This window comes from Glycine soja, chromosome 8, assembly GCF_004193775.1.
Source record: "Glycine soja cultivar W05 chromosome 8, ASM419377v2, whole genome shotgun sequence".
In the NCBI taxonomy this organism is placed as follows: domain Eukaryota; kingdom Viridiplantae; phylum Streptophyta; class Magnoliopsida; order Fabales; family Fabaceae; genus Glycine; species Glycine soja.
Window position 1 is genome coordinate 14,923,935 of NC_041009.1, and position 12,134 is coordinate 14,936,068.

At 30.5% G+C, this 12,134-nt stretch overlaps 1 protein-coding gene and 1 long non-coding RNA gene across 3 annotated transcripts; one reads left to right on the top strand and one right to left on the bottom strand.

The window, feature by feature from the left end:
- The first annotated feature begins 1,602 nt into the window (after positions 1-1,602).
- LOC114423907 lies at positions 1,603-3,470 on the top strand. Its single transcript, XR_003668953.1, has 2 exons — positions 1,603-1,871; positions 2,702-3,470. It is a non-coding gene; the product is annotated as an uncharacterized LOC114423907 (long non-coding RNA).
- An 866-nt stretch (positions 3,471-4,336) lies between these two features.
- LOC114423060 (probable plastid-lipid-associated protein 4, chloroplastic) lies at positions 4,337-7,619 on the bottom strand. Of its 2 annotated transcripts, none has more exons than XM_028389668.1 (6): positions 7,271-7,619; positions 6,876-6,989; positions 6,694-6,792; positions 5,746-5,820; positions 4,793-4,860; positions 4,337-4,625 (listed from the first exon to the last, which is right to left on the bottom strand). In XM_028389668.1, the coding sequence occupies exons 1-6, from the start codon at positions 7,562-7,564 to the stop codon at positions 4,580-4,582; spliced, it is 696 nt and encodes a 231-aa protein (XP_028245469.1). In that variant the 5' UTR covers positions 7,565-7,619; the 3' UTR covers positions 4,337-4,579. The 2 variants fall into 2 exon arrangements, with proteins under 2 accessions (XP_028245469.1, XP_028245468.1); XM_028389667.1 differs by having other exon boundaries at positions 4,337-4,617; positions 7,271-7,618.
- Between the last annotated feature and the right edge of the window lie 4,515 nt (positions 7,620-12,134).

The window sequence follows — 12,134 nt, forward strand, 5'->3', positions numbered from 1 at the left end:
CGCTCCCGTTTGTAGTAGTCTTTCAGTGTCTTGGTTATTCGGTCTCCTCATGTACTCGTCTCCAAATATTACACAGATGTCTGATGCAAATTTTTGTAAGCATTTCATTGCGGTGTTTGGGTTGACGGAGGCCTACAACACATATTTTAGTTCGTTGGGGGTGGGGGATACATAAAAAATGATAGATTTTGAGAATTGTCATTGGTAGAGGTAAGGGGCTCCTTATTAGATGATGAAAGCCTATGACACATGTTGGGATTGGTTGGAAATGGTGGATACATATAATGTTGTACATGACCACTGGGTTGGGGATTTTAAAATTTGAGTAAATAGTCATTTTTTTGTTCGAGAATGTATAGATCGCTGACAAATTTGTTTTCGGAAACATGAAAATTTAAATTTTAGTCCCTAGAAGTGAAAAAAGTGTGAGAAATCTATCCATTTATTAACTTTCTTCTATTTTGGTTAATGAAAGAACATATCTGACACATTCATGGATGAATTTGTTAACGCTCTACACATTTAGGGATGAAAATAACTATTTATCCAAAATATAATTAAATTTTTATCTTTCCTCCCTCCTTTTTTTAATTGTTGCAAGCATAACATTACAATAATCACTTGAAAAAAATAGAAAACAAACATAATTTAGAACAAACATAATAATAAACATAATTTGTCTATTGCTCTTAAATTTCTAATGTGACAATAACTCAATAAAAAATGACATCTATTATGTTAATCCTTACAAAAGAATGAGATCAAACTTGATTTTGTTACTACCTAATATTGTCAAAGCAACAAACATATTACATTGATTAGTCAATATTATGTTTGTAATAACGTATGCTTGCTTCCTTATTTTTTTAATGGCTTGTTATGCTTGCAACGATTAGGAGATGAAGATTAAATTATATTTTAAGTAAATAATCATTTTCGTCCTTAATTGTGTCACGTAGACTCTTTATTTTGAATAAATAGTCATTTTCTTTCTTGATTGTGTCACATAAGTTCTTTCGGTAACGAATAAAAGTTAACAAATAGATGAATTTATCGTACTTTTTTCACTTTCGAGGATTAAAATTTAAATTTTAATCTTTCGGGAACGAATTTGTCAGTACTCTAAACATTTTGAGATGAAAATGACTCTATATTTTTAAAATTTTCACCCATAGAGGTTGATTGATTTTTGCAAAAAATTATAATAATATTGGAGATTGAGATCCATTTTAAAGATAATAAAGAAGATTGAGGTTTAATAATAACAATAAATAAAAGTAAGAATTGAGAAATTGTGTATAAAATGACATGAATTGAACCTACATTTACATTTATAGTGATTTTCACCTAATGATTTTTTTTTCCTTACTCACAACAGCACCAAGACATGACTAGTGATACATGTTGTACATTTATTTATTTTCAAGCATTCAATCAATTCTTTTGATGGGCAACGGTAAAAAAAACCTGTCAACTAAAATTGAAAGAATAATTCGTATCAAATGGATGAATAATTTGTAAGAGTGAAATATTTATCTTCAAGAAACTCTCGGTTACATTGATTTTTTTTTTATAAACAAAAAAAAAGAAACCCTTTCATATTAAAACATTACAATAAAAATATTTCCTTCTCTTTTCTCTCTCCCTCTGTCGCCTCCTCTTAATCCTCATAGTCGCCTCTTGTTCTCTGTCTCACTTGAGAGATGTGGATCTTGTTTTCTCCCTCTCTTCGGCCCCATTTCCTTCTCGTCTCCCTCTGTTGCACACTCATTTTTCATCTTGCTTTCGGTGGTTTTCCCAGTCTGCGACAACGGAGCTTCGACGGCGAGGCGCAAAGCGGAGCGAAGCCACGGAGGTGCGACGCGACAGAGGTGAGACGACGAGTCGTTCTATGTTGATGTTGTTGTCGGTGCTTAATGATATGTTGTGTTGATGTTCTTCTTCCATTTTCGTTTTCCTCCCTCTTTTTTGGGCTGTTGGTTGATTGTACTTCTATGTACAAATTAATATTTGTTAATGCCAAGGAACCATTTCTTGCTGAAGCAACGGAGCATGTGATGAAGAAACTCTCGATGTCATGTAGATTTGCTCCAATGCTAAAAAAACTGTTTCTTTACCCTCAAAACCCTCCACGGAATCGCCAATGGAGTTGCTCTTAGCCTCACAAACATTTTTAATTTCCAAAAATATCCTTTTTCCACTTTTTTATAGCGGAAACATACTTTCACTGCACCACCCAGAGTGTGAAAAATATTGTCCATCGGAAGTGCAATTCTGTTATATAAGATACATTAAAATCATACTTTCGTTATGTAACTGAGGTTGAAAAAACATTACACCACAGAATTGTGATTCTTGTATAGCGGAAATATGATTTCTTTGTATAATGTATGATAAAATCATACTTTCGTAATTTTGTTTTTTTTTTCCTACTCCCATAATATGATTATGTTACATAATGATATTATATTTTTGTTGTATATTTTTTTTAAATGGAAGTATGATTCTTTGCGTATTGTGCAATAGGCCAATACCTTGGAAATTCGCTTCATAATTTCTCCAACCTAACAGAATCTTGATTTCTTGTGAGGCGATTTTCCAACAAAAAGGGTTGTCAGAAAATATAAAAAAAATGAAATCATGATTTATTGTATGACTTGCACAACAAAATTATGATTTATGTTGAAATATGAAATGGCAGGAAAAGAAATTATCGTGCAAAGGAATGAGATGAAATGATTGGCAGTGCATGGGGGAAAGCTTTGTGAGGCAAGAAAGAAGAAAGGGAAAAAGGAAAGGCAGGAAGGAAGAAAGGTTGGTGGAAGGGTGGGTGCCAATAATGAGAGGAAAGGGAGAAAAAAATGGTATTTTGGACTTTTGGCAATTCTTAGTAGGGGGACTAAAGCAAATCTGATATGACCAATATCAACTCCCCACAAAAACTGTTATTATTGTCCATTGGACTTCAGGCGGCGCAAAACTTCACACTACTTCACCAAAAACTGTTGGTCCATAAAGTTGATACCCTCCTCTTTTATTTTATTTTTAACTAAATACACCTCCCCCTTTTTTGGGACGAGGATTTGGGCACAGTATGAAAACATTAAGAGACAATAGAGCCTCTATAAAGCAACTTGAGCCTGCAAACATTCCTTCTGAAAAACACCCCTCTCTGTAATGCAGCATCATAATTGCCATCAATACCATCATGATCACCGTTGTCTATGTATGATTTACCCAAAATGCGTATATTTTTTGTGTGTGTCTTAATCAAAGCTTGTTTTTAGCCTATGAAACCCGATCTTTACAAAACATACAGCAACAGCTATTGTCATGATGATGTCTCCTTCATCAAGCCCAAGATGCATACTCTGCCCAAGTTCTGATTCTTTGTTATGCATGTACTCCTAGAATCTCTATGCACAATGTGTAAAATGTGTAAATAGTATTCTTATTAGTATCTCTTTTTATTTTCTTCGATTTTATCATGGACGGTAAATTCACTGATTTTAATAATAAATGCTTTAAAAATTATACTACTTAAAATTGACAGTTCTTACAGTGACGTGAAAATGAAATTCTTTTTTTAGGTAGGAAATTATACATTTTATGCAGTTATGCATATGGAAATCTCATGCTGTTATATATTTTATGAGTATTCCAAAAGTTTAATAAGAATAAGTCTCACACTCAGTAATAAAAATAATAGCTTTATTTTAGGTTAAATGAGTTTTTTATCCTTTAATTTATTATTTAAGTTTGATTTGATTTTTTAATTTTTTTCGTTTAATTTAATTCTTTAACTTTTAAAATTAATTTAATCGGATCCTTGGATCTAAATTAAATTAATAATATTAGAAAATATGTATTTTGTAACGACCATGAAAGTTGTATATCGCTAAAAATTACAATTTTTTAATAATATTGATCCAATTTTGATCGGAAAACCAGATTAAATTATTTTAAAAAATTAAAGGATCAAATTGAACCCAAAAAAAATAGATGATCAAATTAAATCTAAAAAATAAATTAGTGAATTAAAAAATTAATTTAAACTTATTTTCAATTTAGAAAAAATATTTTATCTAATTATTTTAGAAAAAAAAATACACAAGGCAGATTATATTTAAAAGCAAACAAAAGACTTTATATTCAAATAAAATATACACTTAAATATTATCAAATAAGGTTTTTACGATATTAGAAATTTAGTTTAGTTTATTACATAAGTTGTGTTAATTAATTTATGTTGATTCATTGGCAAAGAAGGCTTAGAATCAATAGTTTACTATCTAATTGATTCAATTCTATGTTGTTTAATAGTAGCTTAGAATACTGGTGTGATTAATTAGTGTCTCTTTTCTGCAGATTCCCTATATATTTTGTTTTATATGTGAATGATTGTGACTGAAAAAAAATATACATGGTACAACAGAAAAGAAAGCATAATCGGGCGGAAATTTTAGACAGACAAACTGAACCATTAAATTCATGCCAAAAAGTGAAAATTGAAGCCACCACTACCGATTCTTGGAGAATCCACGTCAAAGAGGGACTCTATAGGATGGATCCACCATTTTCAAGATGAACAAATTACCTCTATTTCCTCTTGATATTCTGTCAGGCTCAGGCATAAGAAAGAAATTCAGACTTACAGTTAATATGGAATTATTAACCCCTGCCTTGTAAGTGCATGAACAATTATTATTTTGATTTTGTGTATACTTATATGTTGTGGTTGCCTGGTTGGCATGTGAGACAGGGACGGTAAATTCTGTAATCACTGACTTACCGTAAATCTTCATTCAAATAAGTAATTTCCAACTGACCTCGACCACTCCCAGCTGATTTAATAGGTATCTGTACTTGGCATAATAGAATCATTTGTCAGGAAAAAAAGAGTTGGTGATTTGCAACAAACAAGAAAATTAAAGAAAGCTATGGTATGAATGTTTAAAAGAGTATCTTGCTACTGTTCTAGTGCAACATTAATCATTTACTTGCTTCTTTTAACAGGAATATTAATCAGAACATAAACCATAGAAATCGTTAACGTGGCCATCAATTAGCTAGAGCTTCATGACATGCAAAGAAGCACATGAAGAAATTTTGTTGAAACGTTATTCTATGGTCTTTTTAGTCTAATTATATTATAGAATAACTATGCTGGAGTTTTTGGCCTGAATGGATCACCCACCATTACTCTAATAATAATCGGAGGAGAACTCTCATAAGATATTTCAGTTAGTTTTTAATTTTTTTTATTAATTGAAAAATTTATTTGATTATTTGATAAATAATTTTTTTAATAATTTTTAACATTTTTTGAAACATTACCGTTTCTAACTTCTAATTCTTTATATTTCTTTCATTTTTATTCTCAAAATAAATTATGATATTATTATTTTTTTATCATTTATTTTTTTAACTACTTCAATAATTAAGTTTTATTAAACATTTATAATTTAATTAGTTAATTTTTCAATTTCTAACCTTTTCAGCTTCCATATAACTTAGTTTTATCGAAGATAATCTTGATAATACATATTTTCAGGTATAACAAGAAATATAAGACTCTTCTTGTGTCCAAGACGTTTGAGTTTTAAATTTATAAATGCGCTTCACCATGAGTAAGAAATTGGAGCTGACAGCAGAGTTTTCCACAATTTATTAGTCCTTAAGATATTTTCGTTAATGACATATGCACAAAACATGAAAAGTAATTACAAGCAGTGCATCACTTACCAGATTAGCTATCTTGAAGAAGTCAAACTTGACAGCCACCCTTCTTGAGTTAAGAGGCACTAAATTGGCAGTAGCCTGCAGTAATAGTGGCAACATGTTGGCTACAAACCAAATCATTGTGAATTTAATAGCATTAAGTAGACAAAATTACTGGTAAGTGTGACCAATTGTTTAGCACCAAGGATTTGTTTATCAAAGGCTTTGTAAATGGTTGCTAAAATAACATATTACAGCAAGGCACAAGCTATGCTACACATTCATACTTGAAATAGTTCAGATGAAAAGCTTAAGCTCTGAACCGAATGGACCAAACTAGTATTTAAAACCATTTTATTGAAACTTGAAACTACCACTTAAATTTAAGCTCAAGTGCCCAACTGAAAAAGTAGTATTTATATCCATTGGCTGACATGTCGTGTAAAAGGACAAAGCAAAACTGGAACTGCTACTTGTAACAGTGCTAGGAGTGATAAAAAAAATGGATCAAGTAAGCTTACCCATTTATCTCAAACACCAAGTCAAAAAGGATGTCTATAAACTTGTCATGCTCATGTTCATCTCAAACAGAATCATATTAGAATACGTTGCTCCGTGAAAGTGTGAAGCCCACCAAGACTTCTAGTGAACTGAGAAGTGTTAACAACTCACGTGTTGGCCATATTTTGATTCCATTTTAACTACATAGATTTGCACAAAGTTCACAAGAACCACTTAACAGAGCTTATTTTTGGAATGTTAAAAGTCTTGTTTCATATTAAGTTTCTCTTCAACTGGTATGACCATATAAACATTATATATGTTTTCAAACCATATAATAGCTGAAGTATAGCACAGAATTAGCAATTGTATATGTTTTCAAAGTTCAGACCATATAACCAAAGCCTTCAAAAAAAAAAAAACATATAAACAAATACTAATAATATTAGTTAGAACTTAGAACTGTACTACCTGGTTGTAGAAGGGCCAAGTTTCTATATTTTGAGCTCTTAAGGTATCCACATTAATTGCCTGATAGATCTTTCCATTTGGCCTCAAAAGTTTCGGTCTCTGGGATAATTAATACAACAAATACACTTTACTAAGGTGAATAAATTTAGAATACAAACCAAACCCCTAGAGACAAACCAAACCTGTGTTTGCAGAATTGATTGAGATGTTGTATAGAAAAGCTCCCATTTCCCATTGAGCAAATCAGACTTGAGAGGCTCCTTAACAGGATTCACAGCCTCAAGTTTACGAGCAATCTAGATAAGACACACTTACTTGTAATCACAATTCACAAACAAGGAAACCAAGAAAAAAAAAGACCGACACAAATTAAGTCACTTAAATTATGCACTGAATATGTACATGTCAATTGTTACTGTAGTTTCACTTTACCTGGTCCACACGGAGTTATAAGATTGATTGGATGATTAAAAAAAGAAAAGAAGAAAAGTAAGTTCGTGGGTTTAATCCCTCCCGTTAACAAAAAATACTAACAAACTAACCATTAACATTTGTCAAAAAAAAAAAAAAACTTTACCTGGTCCACACGTTGTTGGTCCTCAGGAGTAGCCTCGGCACCTCGGTCAAGTGGTGCAATTGCTTCATAGAGATCCACCTTGAGGCTCTGAACATCTCTACCTTCGGTTATAAAACCTGGGAAAAATGAAACCATGTTGCTCCACTTGCCAGAATCAGCTACTTGTAATATGAGGTGGGTTGTGTTCAGTTTTTGTGGTGAGGATGAGAATAGAGAATTTGGCTTTGAATGGTGGGAATCAATTGCATATTTGAATGGCAGAGTAGCAGTGGGAGTGGGAACGGAAAGAGCCATGAGAGATGGGTTATGTTATGCTAATGCACCGCCAACCATTATAATTGGTTGTAAAGTGAACATGTGTTGGAACAGAAATGTAACTATAATAACAATAATCATTGTTACTGTTACGGAACAAATATTAAACTCAAAACATGAAGATGGTTTCAACTTCAGTGTGTTAATATCTGCATTTTACCAAAAAAAAAATAAAATAAATAAATATATATATATATATATATATATATATATATATATATATATATATATATATATATATATATATATATATATTTCACCATAGAATAGAACATTCGTGAATTCAGTTAATTAAACTTTATGATTTAAAGGAACTTTAAGATATAAGAACTAATAATTAATAAATAGTACACATGTTCCATATAAAAAATATATATATATGTGGAGCTTTAATGGCCCAAATCATTGACATCTCTAGGAATCTAATCCACCGAAACTGATGGGCCAAATCATTCGCATATCGGGCATTGCTAAATGCACATTAGTTTTGGTAACTACACCACTTTGCTTTAGTTTTTTTCTTACGAAATTACCCTTCAGAAAAACGTGTTTCTATTGATTTTAAAATAAAATGAAACATATTTCTGTTTTGTATTTGGGTGTTTGGTTGAATTAAGTATTAATGTTTCATATAAATTATCTTTTTAATTGATTTTTATAAATTACGACAAAAGTTATCATTTATAATAGTAATAAAATTATAATAATCTGACCGACTTGAACAGGATTATCTCCAATGAAACATATATCTAATTTAGACAAAAAAATAGTAATCAAATTAATTATTATAGAAAATAATTTTTTAACAATAATCGAATTAATGACAACACAAGTTAGACTTTTCTAATAGCAACTAAATTAATTATAATACGACTTGTATCATAATTATAAATTGAGAGGGTAAAGAATTTTTATACTCTCCTTTAATTATAAATTGATATATATAAGTAATTACATTAAAAAAAAAACATACTTACTGCTTTCTTGTGTGAATAAAAAAAATACTATGATTTCTTATTAATTGACAATGTAACAAATTGCATAAAATTAAGTTTTGAATTTATTTATGAGTTCTTCTATCTTCATCTTTTTATTCTACTCTTAAAATTAATTCTGAATTGATTTGAAACTAAATTGCCAATAAAACATTGTAAATCTATTAGATTTAGATCCGATTGGAAACTTTGATGGGAGCCCCGGTTAGCAAGTGTATGAGCTATGACATTAGCTTCCTTAATTACATAAAGAATAGTAAGAGACAGACCCATCTCTACCAATCAACTCTCCAAAATAAGTTCTAGACTGTTCTTTGAATCAAGTAGTTTTCATTTTTCTCTTGGATGGAAATAAATAACAACGCACCAATTTAACTGTTTCTTCCCTGTGTCATTTTGTAGAAATTTTTTCATTTGACAAATACTACTACTGATTCCATGTAACTATTGTATTAATTGTATGACAATATTAATTTGTGTAAAAGATTAAATCTGCATGAATATTTTTTTTTATATGTGAGACTTGAAGAAGTGTTTGGAGATTTATTATAATTTATACATCTTATTCAATTAACTGAGATAAACTTTTTTAGAGGTAGACTTTTTTAATAAATATATATGAATATACACGTCTTTATATAGAAATTCACCTGTCAGTATTACTATTAAAACACACACAAGAAAAAAAGAGAATAATGTTTTGCAGAGAACATAGTGGTTCATTTAATAAATGTTTAGGAAATAAGTAACCACAATATATGTGTGTGTCTATTATAAGCTGGAGTTACTAGCTTGTTAGGAGAAGACAAGCATATGTCAACAGTCCAACCACCAAGAAAGTTGCTACGTACTATCAAATTCTTGGTGGGGTTGGATTGGACTGGATGCTTCTTAACTTTTGTTTTTTTTCTCTCGGTGTTGCACCAAACGCCGGTTTCTTGTGATCCCTCTTCTCGAAACCCACACGCATCCAAGTTCATACACTCTTTTCCCGTTTTGACCACCTTTTTTATTATCCTTAACTAGTTATATTAATAGCAATATAAATAAGAAAATACCAATGTCCAAAACAATGATGGGGGGGGGGGGGGGGGCATAATTTAATATTTGATCAAAATGCAAGAATATTTAAATCAAGAGTTCATAAAGATTTGATTGATTTTTTCCTCAATTTAAATACTATTGATTCTTGTACCTGTAGAATCTACACAAGATTAAAGAAAACAGAAAACACAACAAAGCAACAAACAATAATTTATACCATGAGTTTACGTGATTCGGCACGTCCATGAGAAATGCAGCTCATCATCATTACATTGATTATAAAATATTATAAGTTCAATACAAATAGCAGCTAACATTTCTCTTCTCCAAAACCTCTCTCAATCTCCTAACTCCTTTTCTCTATTGAACTCTCTATGGGTTTTTTCTGCTGAAAAAAAATTCTCTCTGCATTACATGATAAAAAATATATATACACTCTAGTTGCTAGCTATTTATAATAACTGAATTCAATTATCACAACACTACTTGAAATACATTGAATATTTATGAAAAAATATTGTTGAAAAAAGTTAGTCTCTTGAATAAATTTATGTACTTCAAGTGAGTAGTTCCTAACTTTCTGTCAAATATATCTTAATTATTATTATTTTTTAAAAAAGCATTGAATATTATGACAAAATCCTCAAAATAAAAACATTTTTTTATTTGTGAGACTTTCTTCGGATTTTATGATAAATCTCGCTATGCCTCTTCTTAATTTCTTATTTTTTCTGATCGACATATGGCACTGTGGCTCTCAATTCTCTGTTGTTCTTATCAAAATAAATATTATATTATTCATGGTTTATTCAATATAACTGGCCAATCGGTATATCCGTTGTTGTGTACCTAATATTTGTTACGGTTGTTGTCTCCTTTTCATCTTTAAATCCTTTTTTTTTTTTACTTACTTTGTCTAACTAGCTTATTCCTTTTTCAAAATGAGGTTTCGCTGAAAATGGTTCATTTGTGTGTGTAAAGAAATTTAAAATACTACCTCTTGGCTCTTGAGTCTTGATTAAATTCAACAATTTCACACGCACAAAAAAAAAAAAAAAATCTTTTAAATGTAGTATTGAATCTGTTTCTTTTCAATCATCAAGCCCATTTAAACATGCACAAATTCTTTCCTTTTGTTCAAACCCATTTAAACATCAAGCAACTCTCTTGACCAACAAAAATTATTTAAGTAGCAAATGGTAAATACACGTGTGGATAACATAAGGTTAGAATGATATTATTGACATCTAATATGTCTATTTATATTCCCTATTTTTTAACTTATTTTATTTTCTAAACTTATTTTTAAAGTTTTGTGTCCTTAACATATAGGGGCATTTAAGAAAATCTCCTATCATTAGGCAGGTTTTCTAGAATCCGCATCCTCCCAATAGGATTAAGTGCGATACGAATGTGACGACTAAAGACAGTCCCAGTTTATTCATGAGTAGTAACAAAGATATTTTGGGTTGTTTTGCTTCTATTATTGACATTAAATTCACCTTCTATGTTGAGCTGTTAGCGATGATTATAGCTATTGAAAAATCTTTTCAAAAAGCTCGGTTAAACCTTTGGATCGAATGTGATCCCAGTTTATTCTCGCGGTTCCAGCTTTCAAGCAACATCAAATGGTTTCATGGAAAATTAGAAACAAATTAATATACTATACAAAGTTAGCTTCCTTGATGAATTTTAAAATTAGTCTCATTTACATATAACATGTGCAAAGATGTTAGCTTCTCATAGTGTTTATAGTATATAGGTGTCACTTTGTGGGACTCCAACTCTTACTGTGATGCATTAAGTATGTCTTTCTTTTTGCCTAAAAGAAACATATTGAGTAACAAAAACTATTAAGAGACTATAACTCAATTGATTAAGGAGTGTATATTATTATAAACTTTTTTATTTCTTGAATGGGTTGTGCAAAAGCCCAAAACCCAGAAATTGTTATAAATTCTAGGTACTTGAGATCAAGTAACAACTATTTTGTTCTTTTTTAAATAAAAATAAAAATCCACACTTGTCATATTTAACCCCTTAACATTTTTGTCATTTGTTGTATTGACGTGTGTTTCTTTGTATGCAGAAAGTAAACGACTTTCTTCTTGTTCTAAAACTGGATTAGTTTACTCCGTTGGCAAGGAAAAGTTTATTATTGGAAAAAGTGCGTTCGCTAAATTTTTCTATTTGTCGATTAATGTAGTCGTCGTTACATTAGTTTAAGAAAAAAAAAAAGGTACCAACCATATCCTTATGGAATGTGAGTTATGCTACACTTTTCTGGTTATCTTTCTGCTTGCTAATTGCAAGATTCCAGATTATCACGAGAGCTCATTCGTTGGGTCTGTTCTTATCTCTAAATTAGAAGACAGAAGATTTAAATTACTTTTTAAGTTGGTTAGTTATCTCGTTGATTTACCAAAAGCCATGGTAATTGTAAAATTAAATGAGAGGAGCAAGTTTGGTTGTCGGTGAAGACAACAGTGATCAATGCACCATGCTATAAT

Bases quoted from the DNA above. Each gene is read 5' to 3' on its own strand.
- LOC114423060 (XM_028389667.1), bottom strand. From the start codon at position 7,564: ATGGCTCTTTCCGTTCCCACTCCCACTGCTACTCTGCCATTCAAATAT. The intron at 6,990-7,270 runs GTAAAGTTTTTT...TGTCTTATCTAG, and splicing joins ACCAACAACGTGTGGACCAG to ATTGCTCGTAAACTTGAGGC. The intron at 6,793-6,875 runs GTTTGGTTTGTC...TAATTATCCCAG, and splicing joins AATCAATTCTGCAAACACAG to AGACCGAAACTTTTGAGGCC.